The sequence below is a fragment of the Mesocricetus auratus genome, unplaced genomic scaffold (genome assembly GCF_017639785.1).
Source record: "Mesocricetus auratus isolate SY011 unplaced genomic scaffold, BCM_Maur_2.0 Super-Scaffold_100691, whole genome shotgun sequence".
In the NCBI taxonomy this organism is placed as follows: Eukaryota; Metazoa; Chordata; class Mammalia; order Rodentia; family Cricetidae; genus Mesocricetus; species Mesocricetus auratus.
In genome coordinates, this window is record NW_024429267.1 from 53,450,634 (window position 1) to 53,467,372 (window position 16,739).

The 16,739-nt window shown below is 43.5% G+C and overlaps 1 protein-coding gene across 20 annotated transcripts in view; it reads right to left on the reverse strand.

Annotated features, from left to right (window-relative positions):
* The window catches only part of Rbms3 (RNA binding motif single stranded interacting protein 3), a 775,988-nt gene that overhangs the window by 41,561 nt on the left and 717,688 nt on the right, over positions 1-16,739 (reverse strand). For 14 of the 20 annotated variants that reach the window (XM_040740056.1, XM_040740054.1, XM_040740066.1 and 11 more), the window contains 2 exons: positions 10,234-10,344; positions 3,741-3,788 (listed from right to left, as the gene is read on the reverse strand). In XM_040740056.1, coding sequence (XP_040595990.1) covers positions 3,741-3,788; positions 10,234-10,344 — 159 coding nt within the window. The remainder of the gene's footprint in view (positions 1-3,740; positions 3,789-10,233; positions 10,345-16,739) is intronic. The other 6 variants (XM_005075052.4, XM_040740065.1, XM_040740063.1 and 3 more) reach the window with 1 other exon arrangement.

Here is a 16,739-nt window from a genome sequence, read left to right on the forward strand (position 1 = left end):
CTAGGAAAGACTCTGACTTCAGACGCCCTTGCACAAGCTGCTTTCTTGGTCTGAGACTCTCAGCTCTGTTTTTATTTTATGTAAGTAATTCCCATGTGTCTTTGTTTCTATGTTTAGAGAATTCTTTCCCTGGGGCCTTTCTATGACTTCTGCTAGTTCCTCTCTATTTTTCCTTCTTGTACCAACATAATATATTGTGCCAATAATGATTAGTGTGGCTGTAGTGAACACTATTTAAACACTTAGTTTATGCCTGGATCTGTTTTAAGTGGAGCACACGACTTAATTTTAATCAATGCTTACAACCACCTTATGTGGTTAGTGTTTCCCCAGAGAAATAATGAACTACAGAAAGTTCAGTAATTTCCCCCAAGTGTTCACAACTGAAAATGATACAAGTTGTTTAAGAACTGGGGCATTTTCTGTGAACTGAAAAATTAACTAATAGAGCATTTACATTGTTGAAGTAAAATGTTCCTAACTAATGTCTTTCTTTCCTAATGACCTCTAGTCCTAGCACTGGCTGTAAGTTAGCACATAGTATGCTGCCAACAGAGATTAAATAAATAAAAGACCAAGGTGATGCATGACTGAAAGAACAAAGAGTCCTTACACACAGACCTAGCTTTGATATATGTCCAAGTCATAGTTTGTCCTCAAATCTGAAAGGACTTAAGGACTTGCCCTTCAATATCCTCATGCTGTTTCCTATTCTAGGAGTTGACACATCCTGTACTATATGCCTAACAGACTTCTCCACTGTATTCAATCTGACAGACTCATATTCAGCCATACAGATCCTTCACCAAATTCACTCTGTTCCTCTGTATCTCAAATCTTCTTTTTATATTCTTGATTCTCTATAACATTTATATCATCACAAATAACATTACAAGAAACAGCAAAATCAAATTGAGCTATGATGCTGATATTTTTTTTAATAAGGATGGACTTTCTATTCATATTTACATCTTCAATACATCATAGTACTTAGAAATAGTTTGGTAATGTTTAAAATACCAGTTGAATGAAAACAGAATAGATTATATTTCCATGGATAACTAAGTTACCATCTTAAGCTCCAATATATTAAAACAATTTCATTGGCTCATCTATTAGCAGAAGCTGATTATCTAAATCACTTGATATTGGCACATTGGGATATTTGGGAAAGATTTATTACCTCATCAGGCTCAGTTTGCTTTCCCAATATGGTCAATAGTTGGATAAAAGATATGAACGTGTTCAAAAGTCAATGAAATTGTTTACAAGTCAGTTAGTGACCACCTTAGAAAACACATCTATTGCTATTTGGAAATAAGCCTAAGGAGAGTACAACTGTGCAATATGTTCAAATCTTATAAGGAGACACTAAGTGTAAAATGGTTCAAAATGTGGTTTTCCATAACAATGTTCTATTGGTCCCTTCCTTTGTACTCAACTACTGGCAACTTGATATATCTTTTATTGACCACATATCATATTGGGTTTTTATGAGTGGAGTGCATGTTTGTATGTGTGCACATGTGTACAGGTGCAGATATGCTTGCATGCACATGCTTGTTGAGGTAGAGAGAGGAACTTTGGATGCCATCCCTCCTGAGCCATCCACTTTTTTTAAAATTGAGGTTGGGTATTTCATTGTGCTGGGCCTCACCTGTTAGACTAGATTAGCTGGTCTCTGCCTCCCCAGGGCTGGCATTACTGTGTGTCTGGATTTTTTTATATGGGTGATGTGGAATTGAACTGAGAGCCTCATGCAAGCATCTAGTGACTGAGTCAACTTACAAGCTCCATATGTCTTGGATTTTAATTATCCTCCGTGGTTTTATTTCTTACTCCACAAACACACACTCATATGCTTAAGTTTTATAAAGCATTGCGTTTAACAACTCATCTATCTACTTGAGAGTTTCAGTGGAATCAGATGGGAACTCCTGAGGTTAAGCACTGTTTCTTGCTAGGATGAATTCGTTTTTGTATAGTGGGGACCCATGATCATAAAGTAAATAATTATGACAATTGGCTTACAATTTTCTTTGTGATATATGTGTATATATGTGCATTAATATCTTGCTATATCCACGGTGACACACACACACACACACACACACACACACACACACACGGCCTCATTATATAGGAGCCTAGAACTCATCATGTAGACCAGACTGTTGTCAAATTCATAGATATTTGCCTACCTCTGCCTTTTGGATTGTTGGTTTAAGGGTGTGCACCACCATACCCAGCATCAGCTATGTTCTTACAGGTAAAGAGAATGTTTGGTTGAGGGATTATTTGTTATTATTAATGTTAGCTAACTGTGAGGAGCATGAGCCTGTTGTCAAAGAGACAAAAGATTAAAGAAAGTAAAAGCTATACCTACCAAACCAAGTCTCCTCTACAGTGTCACATGTTTTAAACACAAAAGAAACATTAAAATATGATAGGTCATACATGGGGGAGGGGGAATACAGGCACATGACATGTTAATGAATGGTAATTCATGGAGAACAAGAGGACCAAAGTGATTTTCAGTTGAAAGCCAACACTTTGTTCTTCAATGATGGCATTCATATGGCTCTGAGATGAATGTATAGCCACAGGCATAACCAAAGAAATCCACAGGACAGTAGGAAGCGCTACTCTTCAGGAACTGTGTCAGAGAAGCGCAGTTGCCTTGAGTGGATGCTCTCCACTGAAAGCCCTTTGCTGGCTGCCAGATTCAACTGCCTCCAGGCTCTTTTGGATACTTCCTGAACTATGTATGTTTCATGCACTCTTTCCAGTGACTATCTTAGCTCCATGTGAATATTTTTAACCAGCTAACAAGCCAAAGGCTCAAAGAGTTCCAAGCTCCCCATGCTTCATACCACTCTTCAGTTAAAATAAATTAACAAAAATTAATAATTGTGTCCATTTTTTCTCTTTGCAACAAACCAAAAGTGAATGTTTGGATGAAAGCACAGTGTCTATGCAGTTCAGAGTGTTTTGTTTTTTATTTTTGTTTTGGTTTGTTTTTGCACCAACGTCTTTACACACATACACTCAGCTCCAAATTGTATCATTAAATTTTATAAAACAAATTCAATATTGCTAAGTGAATGCCGAAGAACCTCATGTATCCTCAAGGCCACCTCTGCAACCTTGCTGTGAAAAGGAATATCACAAGTGTCACTTTTGATAACCCAAATATAACACCTTGAAAAAAATTAAAGTTTTGATTCATTCAACAAATGATTTGTGTGTAAATCTCAGATCCTGTCCTGGGAGCCAAGCAAGCACACGGGACCACTTTGTGACTTTCCACAGCAGTGCTTCTCCATCTCCTTTTAGAATACGTGCTCTCTCTCTCTCTCTCTCTCTCTCTCTCTCTCTCTCTCTCTCTCTGATTAATGTAAAATCTTTCTTCCACTCTTCAGCAATTCTGGCGACCTTGTCAAACAGCGAGACCCACTGATACACAGAACGTATGACTAAATCTTCTGTATATCCTTCAAGACAGTCTTTGAGATCTTACTTTCCATTTTAAAGACAGCATATCTGTTTCCCAGACATAAAGTCAGATTGCTATAGTAACAGACTTACAACTCCATGTCCCTCCCCTTGGCAAAAGGGAATGCAAACTTCTTATACCCACCCCCTGTTGAGAATCACTGCTTTGAAGAGCTTTGGAGAAAACCAGGCAAGATCCATCTCTCCCCTCCAATTAAGTCTGAAAGGAATTAGAGTTTTCCTACCTGGCACAAGAGCTGGTGGAGTACCATAATTCTGTCTTGGGATTGAATCTTGGAATGAAAAGAGCATGAGAAAGAATGCAATGAAGTCCAAAGGAAAATAAAAACAGAATCTTAGCTTTAAAAGTCGGAAGGGCCCAATGTGCATCACACAGTCACCTGCCCCCACCCCCTCTTCTTCAAGCACTCATGACATCATGACCGTAGTGGACAGTTGGCTATTAGTCTCCATTATCACCAGGCTGTCCATGCTACCAGGACCACTTGTTCTCAGAACACTGCCATCTCCCCTCTTGGAATATTTGATCTCTGCCTTTGGGAATCAGTGAGAGGTTCTTGTCCTCCTAAGATGTTGTATGAGCTTTATAAGGCAGTCCATCTAGAAGGTACCCAGAGTGTGGTAGGAATGGAAGTAGTCATTGCAAACATGGGAGTGTGGGGGTAAATGTATTAACTCTTTTAAAAATGACAAAGAGGCTTTAACTCATGCATCTCCTTCACAATCTTTTCTGTAATGTTATTAGCATATCGTAATTATACACAATAATGACTTTATTACATTTTCACACATGCACATGATAATTTTGTCACATATACCCCCTACCCTGGAGTCCTCTTGTGTTCCCTATCTTGTGCCCTTCTAGACCTCACTCCATTCCTAAGTATCTCCTAGTCAGGGATCTTAAAAGAGAAAGTGGTACCCAGCCTATGGTTGTAACTAGTCTTCTAAAAACTGAAAACAATAAGCCCTCTCCCAAGGATCTGAAAGATAAGGCTCTCCATGCAAGGAAATGTTATGTTACAATAAGATTAAAGAACTATTTAAAACTATAACCTTTGTATCTACATTTTATGTCTTTATTAGTTTGTAATCGGCTGCTATTTTTCTCTTGAGAGTTCACTTAAGGATTTGCAGCCATCAGGATTCATGAAGCTACTAATTGCTTCGGATGTTATTTACTGAGTCATGATTCCGCTTAAGGTCTTCTGTTCACTTTTATAATTCTCGATCTTAATACTGATATTTACACCCGATGATGGAAAAATAACACATATTTTCACCTGGCAATGATCAGGTTTTTAGAGCACTGGAGAAGTGGGATGCCTGAAGGGTGACAGTGAATTCTGGCCAGTCAGAACTACAGCTCCGGGATTGTTTTTGCGAGTGGCAATCATTACACCATGGAAATCCAGTGATGTCATGATTCAGCAGTGGCTTGGGGGAAGGCAAACTGAACTGCAGATAAGAAGCCTATAGAACAAAACCTTTTTATTTCTCCCTACAAAGACTGGTGGCATTGAGAGCCACTGGTGAGCAGCCACTGGACAAATGAAAAGGAGATAAGAAGGTTGTAAAACAAGATTGTCATGCACTCTAGAGGCTCTTAGAACACACTAGAGTCCCCAGGGGGCTTCTGCTAAAGCTCCCGGTAACTTGATAAGAAATTATGAATAATGGAGCTTTGTTTCATCGGAGGAGTTCTGTGATAAAGAATAAACAAATACAGAAAAAGCCAGAAAAGTTCTTCAAGGTTAGAGCCATGAAATGAAATAGGCACCTTGTTTGCACCAAATTCATTTTGCTTGAAGCCCATAGACTCAGTTAGCTTAAGAATAGGTAGAGAATTGACTGACATACTTCGAAGAGCAAAATTCTAGATGGAAATTCTTTAAACTACATGATATCCATTTCAAAATCTGAGGTGATAAAGAGATGAAATATACCTGTCTTTTTTTGAAGATAAAAGCATGCTTTGGTTCAATATAATTCCTTTTGTCAAGAATCTTAAAAAGGAAAGTGGGGCACTTAGTGGCCTTAGTGCCTTCTAAAAAAAGAAAATTCTGCTCTAGCTCTCCTGGTCTCCAACCTGGCCACTACCTACACTGAATTATCCCTCAAATTTCACTGTACTATGCCCCAGGAGCCCATCTGCTCCTGGGCTTTTTGTTGTTGTTGTTTGTTTGTTTTGCAAAATTTTCCCAGAGCTTAGATTTCTGAATGTCACTGAAGACTGGCAGGTTGGGGAGAGACACTGGTATAGAGCTATGTAGGGTTGAATGACAAATGTCTCCCACTGACTCATGAACTTGAACTGACAGTTCCCAGTTGGTGATGCTGTTCGAGGAAGTTCTAGAACTTTCAGACACAGAACCTTGCTGGAGGATGTACACTACTATGAGTAGGCACTGAGCACTTATAGCTTCCACACACTTCTTGCTCTCTGTCTTCCTGAGAGACAAAAATGGGACAAGATTGAGTCTTGCTCCTGAACCCTGCTGCTGTACCTTCCTTGGCATTATGGACTCCCTCTTTGCTCTAAGTCAAACAAACTCTTCCTTATGTATGTCGCTATTAACTGTGAGGTTTTACCATGCCAACATAAAGTAACTAACACATGGTTTTGCAGAACATTGAGGCAGAAAGCAGGAAGTCCAGGCAGGAGACTGTTACAATGAGCCAAATGAAGCGGGGCATGGAGGCTGGAAACGGGGGAGAGAGGGTGGATCTGATGAATGTAACTGTGAATGGAGAAGAAGGACGGTGTGAGTATTGAGCCTGACATGTGGGGTCTGTGCTACTGGGTGGATCATCACAGAAGGAACTTGAAATAAAACAGGACTGGAACACAGAAGAGGGGAAGGGTGTGACTGGAAGGAAGCTCAAGGAAGTTCGTGACATGCTTGTGGGTTGGGCTGACTGGAGATGTTGAAGAGGGAGCTCCATGGAGACCCGACAGATGAGTTTGATGTCCGGAGACTAGCATTGAGGACCCAGATTTAAGAGTCTTCAATATGGGAAACGGGGCTGGAAACCATGCGGTGGAACAGACTGCTGAAGGAAAGTAGGGAAAGATTGAGCAATGAGGTGTAATCTGAGCTTGCAAAAGGAAAGATGGAGGAATGGTCAGAAGGAAGGCGTAGAAAACCGGGTACAAACTGGGAGGTCACCGGACAAACAAGGTCAGATAGATAAATGCATGGGTATTTCACATCAAAATACAGTCAGTTTATATTAAAAAGAATTGGACAGTGAGACCACCCTGGGGTCTGTGTGCCCAGGGGGCGTTGGATGATGTCAAAAGGGTCATGGTCCTACTCTCTACATAAGATTCTCATATTCCTGGCTACTGAAAGTACTGCCTCTGCCCATTAGGTACACTCTGGCAGAAGCATTGCATTGATGTGGAAATCCCTCTAAATTATAATTTCAATGCCATTCATGTTGTTAAAATGTGACTTTGCTTGTGATGTCAGAAAAACTGAGAACACTTGATTCCACATATTCAAGGTACTGGTTTGAACTTCTACAAGTACATTCATTTACATGAATAGGAGCTTAACTTTGAAACCCTGGAATATTATGCTAGCAGCTAACATAGTAGACATGTTAAGGGATTAAACTATACCACTTGAAATAGAGCAAGCAAGGGTACAGCTATTCTGGCAACCTGAACTCCCACCAAGTAGACCCCATCAGAGGTTAAGGGTAGCTCACTTGACAAGTACCACATTGTCACATATTACATTAGGTCTGCTGTGTATCGAGCCACTTAACACTCACAGCATCCCAGGGGTGTGCATGTTATTACTGTTCCCAGTTTATAAGAAAAGAAGTGAAATACTTAGGAAGCTAAGGAACCTGGTCTAAACATGCACAGCTAATACAAAGCCAAACCATGCTCAGGACTCTGAGGTCATTCCTAAATCCACTGGACTTTCCATAGTGCCAGCAAGAGAGATGTGCAATGGATCCAGGTAGGTGGAAAAAGTCAGTTAGATAAATCAACCCTAATTTGGTAATCCACAGCAAACACCAATTCTAAAAAAGGTACATAAAACCAAATATATGATAGCATGCCAAAGTATGAGAGTGATCGTTTAACAAAAAAGAAATGACTACATTCAACACACTAAGCACACTGAGTTATATTTTTGAATGGCTCAACAAAATAAGGTATCTTCTCCCTGCCTCTCAAAAACCTTATCAAGTTGTCAATGTATAATGTTATATTGCCAATGATAATGTTATATGATGCTTATACTATAAATAAGCACTATTTATTTCGATAGTGAAAGCACACAATGACAAAAAGGAAAAGCAAGAGGGGATTTGATATTAAAAATTCCATCTACTAAATCCTTTACTTGCTAAGAGAGGCAGTGGCCCACATCATTAAATTAGATGATAACCATTGAATTATCAATACTGGCCATTGCCAGCTAGGTAAAAGTTGTGGTTTCATAGGGTTCTGTTCTTGTTAAAGTCTCAGATAATATGATTTTATATTGTTTACTTAATTAGTAGTTACAATAATTTTTTTTATCTTTTCCCTTTTTCTGTTTCTTATAGGATCCAGTTATACAGTGTGTCTTTTACCAGTTGGCAAATAGAAATGTTAGCGATGAAGCTGGCTTTGATTTTAGTCAAACAGGTAAAATGTACAAAGCATTTCTGCCCATGATTTCTATTAGAAATCATTTTTTACAAATAAAAATCACACTTTACGTTGTCATTTAACACAGTAAATTTTCCTCTATTCTCACTCATTGTCAGTTGACAGCCATTGGTGGCCAAAATGTCTGATAGGTAGTGACATCTACAGTGAGGATGTCATAAGCACCAGGCCTTCCAATTCTGTGTCTGGAATCTGCTTTAGTAAGACGACACAAAGGGATGACAAATCATCCTCATACTTGACTAAAAATGGCAAAAATATTATTCCAATACTCTGTCTCCCTGATGAAAATGACCTGAGCCATGGTGAAATTAAATGTGATCGCAGACCTGACCCCTGAAATCTAGCTGAGAGCCTCGTGCAATCATTTGACCCAGCTCTGACTCTCGGGCAGAGAAGTTATCAACAGTGGTGCATTACAGGGGAACAGGTGTGTATCTTATAATAAACCAAATTCTTCCTTGGAGACCTGTGATTTTCTCACTATTTAGAGAAGATCACTGAACATTTTTTCCCATTTCCTTTGAGTAGCAGGAATATTTGTTCCAAGGCCTCCATCCACAGCTAGTGGACATAAAGCATATCGGTAGTGACACACTATACCAGTACCTCTGTGAGAGTCATGGAGGAAGGTAGTATCGAAGAGATACATAGACTTAAAGACACGGAGTCATGTAGCTTAAGGTGCTCATGAATCAGACTGCATGATCTCACTGTAAGACAGGAGGTCCTTAGATACTGTGTCCCCAATGGCACAATTCAGATTTAGACAGAGGTTTCCCCTCTCCTACTCCTGGGGGGCTTTCTACACTGTTTGAGCTGCCTCAGTTAAAAAGAAATTATGCTTTTCTTTTCCATGTCTTTACCAAGACAAGGTCACCTGCATGAGTGTGTACACTAAACACTGAAGTGTACTGCGGCTGGTCCACGACCCCTGCATTTTCTCTGATGGTGTGGAGCCCAGGAATAGGGTCTCCTTTGTCGGTCATGAATGATAGATGGAACTGCCCTTTCAAAACAAAAGCTTTGCCAGTGAGTTCAAGCATGGTGTTGAAGATCGCTACTGGCAGTTTTCAGTTCATGTGACGGCTAATCTTGGCTGTCAACTTGACACCGATGGGGAGTGGGAAGAGGAAACCCATTGAGAGAATACCTCCATCAGACTGACCTGTAAGTTTGTACATCTTCCTAACTCCTAATCAATGTGGAAGGACCCAGCCCACTGTGGACTATGCCATTCCCTAGACTCATGGCCCTGGGCTATATAAGAAAGTTAGCTGAGCAAGTTAGTAAGCATTGTTCCCCCATGGTCTCTGCTTCCATTCCTGCCTTAAGCTCCTGGCCTAGCTTCCCTAGACGATGCACTATAACCTGTGAACCAAACAAACTCTTCTCCATGTTGCTTTTGGTCCTGGTTTATACCACATAAACAGAAAAGTAAATGAGAACAACACACTTTTAAGAAGTAAGACTAGTCAAAAACGTCATAACTGTAAGAAAACACTAAACGCATCTTCAATAGCAACTATGCCAGTGCATCCCCAGGAAAGATAAAAAGCACTCAAATGGGCCAACTTCTCGGTGACTTCCTATTACTGCAGACATTGACAGTGAATAAAAAGTCCTCTGTGCTGCTCATAGTTAGAGCTGGTGGGTTAGGTGTGAAGGACCTGGGAGTGACAATGGGCTGGGGGGTAAACAGCTGGGGAAAGAGCAGCAGCCCCATACTATGGTCATGAAGTATAGGTCTGCACCTGTGGGCAGAAGGGTCCCTTTCCAGACACAGCTATGTTGCAGCCGGTGTACCTGGTGCCTTGTACCGCACAATGAGGAGGACATGAAGTCTGAAGGCAATGCCTCAGGACCCTCGCCCTCCCCCATGTGAGTGTGTGTTTCCTGGGGGTTGAACTGGCATGCAAGCCCGTTCATGCTGGAACCTGAAAGGTGTATGAGAGGGATAGCCTATCAGCAATGCCAATGAGAATAGCACACGGTACCTTCTCAAGTCCCAGGAAACAAAACCAAACTCCTCCACTCACCGTTCCTGCTGTCCCCAGCGAAAGATGGTTCATCTGCTGCGTTAAGGGGCCCACGATGTTTGTTGGCTGCATTGACATGGGGTGGTCCATGGTGGGTGTGATCACAGCACCCTAAAAGCACATAAAATTGCCCATCTGAAAACATGTTCCGTGAGGAAGGAAACATTGCTCCCCCGAAAGCGAATACAATGTTAACCTCTTGACGATCTGATGCCTAGCTGTGTCATTCTGCTTACCTGTGTGTACATGGCTTCAGCAATGCCCCCTGCTACCTGTGCCCTTCTGCTCATATGTGAACACATGCCATCGGCAGTGCCCCTTCCTGTGATGTAATTGATGTGTATTGTGTGTTTTAGACACCTTCCATTCACCTTTCCAACATCCGACGTAGGGCGTCCTCAAAGAAATCATATGCATCTTTTCTCCTGCTGTTCTGATAAATTTCTTGGATTGAAAAATGGGAACATTAATAGCAATTATCTAATTTTTCTTAATATTGAGTAAAACCTTCAATTTGTTCATATTTTATATTTAATTTTTTGTTTAAGATGTAGCATGTGTGTGCATGCATGTACACACACATATACATGCTGCAGCATGTGTATAGAGGTCAAGGGGCAACAAGCAAGAATTGGCTCTCTCTTCTACCATATGGGATCCAGGGAATGAACTCCAGTTGTCAGGCTTGGCGGTAGCCACTTGTACCTGCTGAACCATCTTCTGTGATGGCTCAATCCATGTATTTGTGATTTATATAAACAACTCTTCCTTATCCCAAATATAACCTGTGACGGGGGGGGGGGATAATGCAACCCACACATGGGCTTCTTGACTGCATAAGGATGCATCAAAACCTAACATAAATTATCCAAGGATCACGGTTACTAGTTCTAAATCTTTTTTAAAAAATCTTTTGACTTATTTCGACAAGTTTGTCTTTTTTTTTTCTTGATTTATACTTTGGCACAAGAATGTATACTGAACTTTTTTTAAGCCGGCAAAATATACATATTGATACATAAATCAATATTCTATAGTTTATTTGTGTGTGTTTTGTGTGTATAGGGTGCTGGTGGTGGTTGTGCTGTACATATGTGTGTGTATGTGCTAGGGTGTGTACATGTGTGTTTATGTGTGTACTTGTTTGTGTGGGTGTGTACATCACATGTGGAGGCCAGAGTTCAACATGCAATGCCTTCTTCAGCAGCTTTCCTCCTTTATTACCACCACCATCATTATTATTGGACACAGGATTATTCTTACATAAATGACAAGGTAATATAAGCTTCAATTCACAATTATATATAAACAGGAATACACATTAGAACTCAGACTCACCACTCTTTTCTTCCTAGCCCTTGAGTATTCTTACTGAAAGCAACTTACTTTTTCTTTACAAAAACAGCAAAACCCTCAATGTGAACACTCTGAGAACTAATCCTTTAAATCCCTGGGAATAAGCTCCAGAAGACTCTCAGCATTCAAACAGACATTCCGATGCACTTCTTTAACTCCAACCAAAATATGGTACCTTCTCAGCATTCTAACCCTGAGCAGGCACAGGGGTTTTTTCTCTTCTTGAGTTTAAAATCCAGGTGGCATCCTTAGCGTATGTGTCACTAGACCTTCCAGCCCAGGGGTGACCTATCAGGGTCCCAGACTCTCAATCTAATTAGAATTCCTAGTCACGCAAAGGAATAGATATAAAATCTGGAATTCATACCAAAGTGTGTGTGTGTGTGTGTGTGTGTGAGAGAGAGAGAGAGAGAGAGAGAGAGAGAGAAGGAGGGAGGGCAGAGAGAGAGACACACACACAGAGAGAGACAGAGAGAGAGACAGAGAGAGAGAGAGAGGGAGGGCAGAGAGAGACACAGAGAGAGAGAGAGACAGAGAGAGAGAGAGAGAGAGAGAGAGAGAGAGAGAGAGAGAGAGAGAGAGAGAGAGAGATCCATCGTCCTCCATGCCCAGGAGGCTGCCCTCTCCTCTCCCTGGGGTGTTACATGAAGGCACACTTAAGGTTCTGTTTGGGAAGCAGCTGGAAAAGGGGGTGGGCAAGCCTGTGACAGATCCATCAAAAATCTCACAGGATAGGAACAGAGGGACGGCATGCCTGCACTTGGAATTAATCTAGAGAAGATTGTCTGAACTCAGAGACTTTCTTCACAGAAAGCTGCGTATGGGGAGTCATTTGATGGCAGCTGCCAGCGTACTGTGTCTGCCTATAAACCAGAAACCTGGCAATCACACGGAAGGGTGGGAAGGGACTCGTCATAATTTGGAATTGTAAATAGCAAGACCAAGCAGAGAATGAAAAATAAGGGAAAGATTCCCCGAATAGATGAGTCATTGCCGATAAATGAATGACGCCACAAGATCCTGGGAAGAAAATATATAAAGAATGTACTTTCTTATATTCAGTAAAATTGCCCAATGAATAGAGAATCCCCACAAGTTATCAGGAACATAAATTGCTTACTCTCAAGGGAAGGGAAGACACTCATAATTAGTGAGTTAACTGGAAATGATTGGCAGGAGCCCCATAGAGAAAAGAGTTTTTGATGGTGCTTTATCAAGGACAGACCCCTTAGAGAGTCTCAAATATTGGTTATCACAACAAAGAGTGGTGTTTGTCAGCCTTGCTGCTTATCAATGTCAACAGAATCTCCCTTGTATTGTGCAGTACAAAGGGGAAATGCAAAAGAGAAGAGAGGTAGAAAACTTTACAATTGTTAAGGCAAACCAGCGCCCTCCATGTGAGCTGTCACTTAAACTGTGGACTGCAGAGTGCTCTGTGACAGCCTTTGCCAACACATTAAGGGAGACTTCGTCTCCTTGAAATATATAGGAAGTGCTGTCTGACAAGCCTTCACTTGGCAAATGGCAGCGCAAGAGGAGACAGATCCTTTTCATTTCGGCATCCCTGGATGTCTGGATTTGCTCAGTGCTTAAGTTGCAAAGAAAAGCCCTGTAGCTGGCATGCCTTAATGCATCTAATAAAGCACACAGGGGTCTCCCAGCTGAGGAGCCATCTGGGCCATCTGAGCCACGCTGCTGCACGAGGAAGCCCTTCTTCCTGTCTTCAGAGGGAGAAGATGGTCACCCCAGCCCTGAAGTAAGAATGACAGTAGTCATCTGGATTCATGTATGCAGAAGTCACTTGCAGTGAGGGAGGATAGGAGGACAGAGAAGACTACCGTGACACGGGAAGGAATAGACTCACTCTGGAGTCTGGTGGGCTCTCAGGAATATCACCACGATGGTACGGTTTGCCTGCAGAGACAGCTCTTGCTTTGGAAGGGCATCCCAAGCAAGGGTGAGAGACCAGCTGTGCTCACTTAGGGCCCAGATGCTCAGAGCCTCGAGTTTATCCGCATCAGTTCTGTACTCTAACCATAGGTCATAAACAGCACACTTTACAAAACTTCCTTATAACTTCATCTATAAAGGGAAGTTCTTCTATGATAAAGAAAAATATTAAGGAAATTGGCTCACGTGTTCCTGCTTATTTTTAAAACTTCAATTTTTATGTTGCGGATACTCTTTAAAGTTCTTGGTAATAAGCCAGCTCCTCCTGGGATTTCTTTCTACAGTGTAGTCAAGGACCAGCTTTATCTGAGTGAATGTCCCTACAAGGCAGGGGACACTTCCGGCTGGCTGTGGGTGGCTGTGCTGGGCTCTGTCTCCATTATTGCTGCAGCTGTGGGCTTTGATATCTATAACTGAAGGTCAGAAAACACCTTTGCTATTGGCCTCTGCTAGAATTTGAAATAAATTTGAAATCTTTGAAAGACCATTCAGTTCCCAATTAAATCATAGGAGTTTTCATGCCCAGCAAAACATGGGCAGGCTCTTCCATTGAGGGCACACAAAACTTGGACTTAGCTGGGAACCAAACCCAGGTCCTCTGGGAGAGCAGCAAATGACTGCTGGGCCATCTCTAGTGATAAACAGGAGACAAGCAATGCCCTTCATTCATGCCGCTTTCCCATTGTCACAGGACATGGGCCTTTAGCTATGAATCATCACGTCATTTCACAGCAAATTCAAACAGGCAAACCTGTATCGCGCAGAGGTGAGGTAGGGCAATTTTCCTTGCTTGGCCTGCATGCTTCCACGTGGCCATTTTAGAGCCCTTCCTACATGGCATCCACGTAAGCCTCCTGTCTGAAATCACAGGGGTGCTTAAGTCAAAGGAAAGATGGAAAGCATGAATTAGGAAAACCCCTTGGCCTAAAGGAAACAAAGGAAGGAGTCTGGTGACCCCGGCATCTTTACCTCCTCCGAGTGTTTCATGTCAAGACACGAATGGCTCACACTATAATGTGATTTACACAACTGGGTTTTTAAATAGGAACCATTAAACATAACTTTTAAAAACGTAGCTGAAGGTCAATCTCTATTTTGTCCTCAATTTGATTCTGTCTTTCTGTCACTATAATATTTTTAGAACAAATATGTCCTTGGAATTTATATATACCAAACTATTTTTAGTATACATAAGGTGAAGTACAGAGAACAGGAGCAACTTGGGAATAGTTCACATCAATGACAGCAAAGTGAATGAATGATAGCAATAGTGAATGACTGACTGCAATAGTGACTGACTGACAGCAGCAGTGAATGACTAGTGAATGACTGACAGCTATAGTGAATGACTGACAGCAGTAGTGAATGACTGATTGCAGTAGTGAATGACTGACTGCAGTAGTGAATGACTAATGCTGATGCTGTCTGTTTCTGTGTCTTGTTTTGTGTTTTGGTTTGAGCGGGGCCTGGAGAGAGCCGAGGATGGAATCTGCAGTGTTCGAGTGAGAACGCGCCCACCCCGCACTCAGATATTTGACACTTAGCTCTCAGTTCTGTCTGGAGGAGGCTCGGGAGGTGTGGCCTTGCTGGAGAAAATACATCAGTGGGGTGGACGTTTTTATAAAAAGCCTTACCTACTCCCAGTTAGCTCTCTCTGCTTCATGTGTGAGGACTTAGCTACCCTCCCCTTACTGCCACGCCCTTCCCTTACTGTCACGCCTTCCCCTTGCTGTCACGCCCTTCCCTTGCTGTCACGCCCGCCCCTTGCTGCCACGCCTTCCCCTTGCTGTCACGCCCTCCCCTTGCTGCCACGCCTTCCCCTTGCTGCCACGCCCTTCCCTTGCTGCCACGCCCTCCCCTTGCTGCCACGCCCTCCCCTTGCTGCCACGCCCTCCCCTTGCTGTCATGCCCTCCCCTTGCTGTCACGCCCTTCTCTTGCTGTCATGCCTTCCCCTTGCTGTCACGCCCTCCCCTTGCTGTCACGCCCTTCCCTTGCTGTCACGCCCTTCCCTTGCTGCCACGCCCTCCCCTTGCTGTCACGCCCTTCCCTTGCTGTCACACCCTTCCCTTGCTGCCACGCCCTCCCCTTGCTGTCACGCCCTTCCCTTGCTGTCACACCCTTCCCTTGCTGCCACGCCCTCCCCTTGCTGCCACGCCCTCCCTTGCTGTCATGCCCTCCCCTTGCTGCCACGCCCTCCCCTTGCTGCCACGCCCTCCCCTTTCTGTCACGCCCGCCCCTTGCTGCCACGCCTTCCCCTTGCTGCCACGCCTTCCCCTTGCTGCCACGCCTTCCCCTTGCTGCCACGCCCTCCCCTTGCTGTCATGCCCTCCCCTTGCTGTCACGCCCGCCCCTTGCTGCCACGCCTTCCCCTTGCTGTCACGCCCTTCTCTTGCTGTCACGCCTTCCCTTGCTGCCACGCCCTCCCCTTGCTGCCACGCCCTCCCCTTGCTGCCACGCCCTCCCCTTGTTGCCACGCCCACCCCTTGCTGTCACGCCCTTCCCTTGCTGTCACACCCTTCCCTTGCTGCCACGCCCTCCCCTTGCTGCCACGCCCTCCCCTTGCTGTCATGCCCTCCCCTTGCTGCCACGCCCTCCCCTTGCTGCCACGCCCTCCCCTTGCTGCCACGCCCTCCCCTTGCTGTCACGCCCGCCCCTTGCTGCCACGCCTTCCCCTTGCTGCCACGCCTTCCCCTTGCTGCCACGCCTTCCCCTTGCTGTCACGCCCTTCTCTTGCTGTCATGCCCTCCCCTTGCTGTCACGCCCTTCTCTTGCTGTCACACCTTCCCTTGCTGCCACGCCCTCCCCTTGCTGTCACGCCTTCCCTTGCTGTCACGCCCTCCCCTTGCTGCCACGCCCACCCCTTGCTGTCACGCCCACCCCTTGCTGTCACGCCCGCCCCTTGCTGCCACGCCTGCCACTTGCTGCCACGCCCTCTCCTTGCTGCCACGCCCACCCCTTGCTGCCACGCCTGCCACTACTGTGGACTCCTAGCCCTCTGGAGCTGTATACCCAAATAAACTTTTTCTTCCATAAGTTGCTTTTGGTGATAGTGTTTTATCACAGGGACAGGAAACAAAAACAGGGTTTAAAGGACTGTTGTTAGGAAAGAATTAGAGGCATCAAGAACCATTTCCTATATGCAGGGACAACCACTAACCTTCAAATACTGTGATAAATTTACAACCAAATTGGAGGGGCA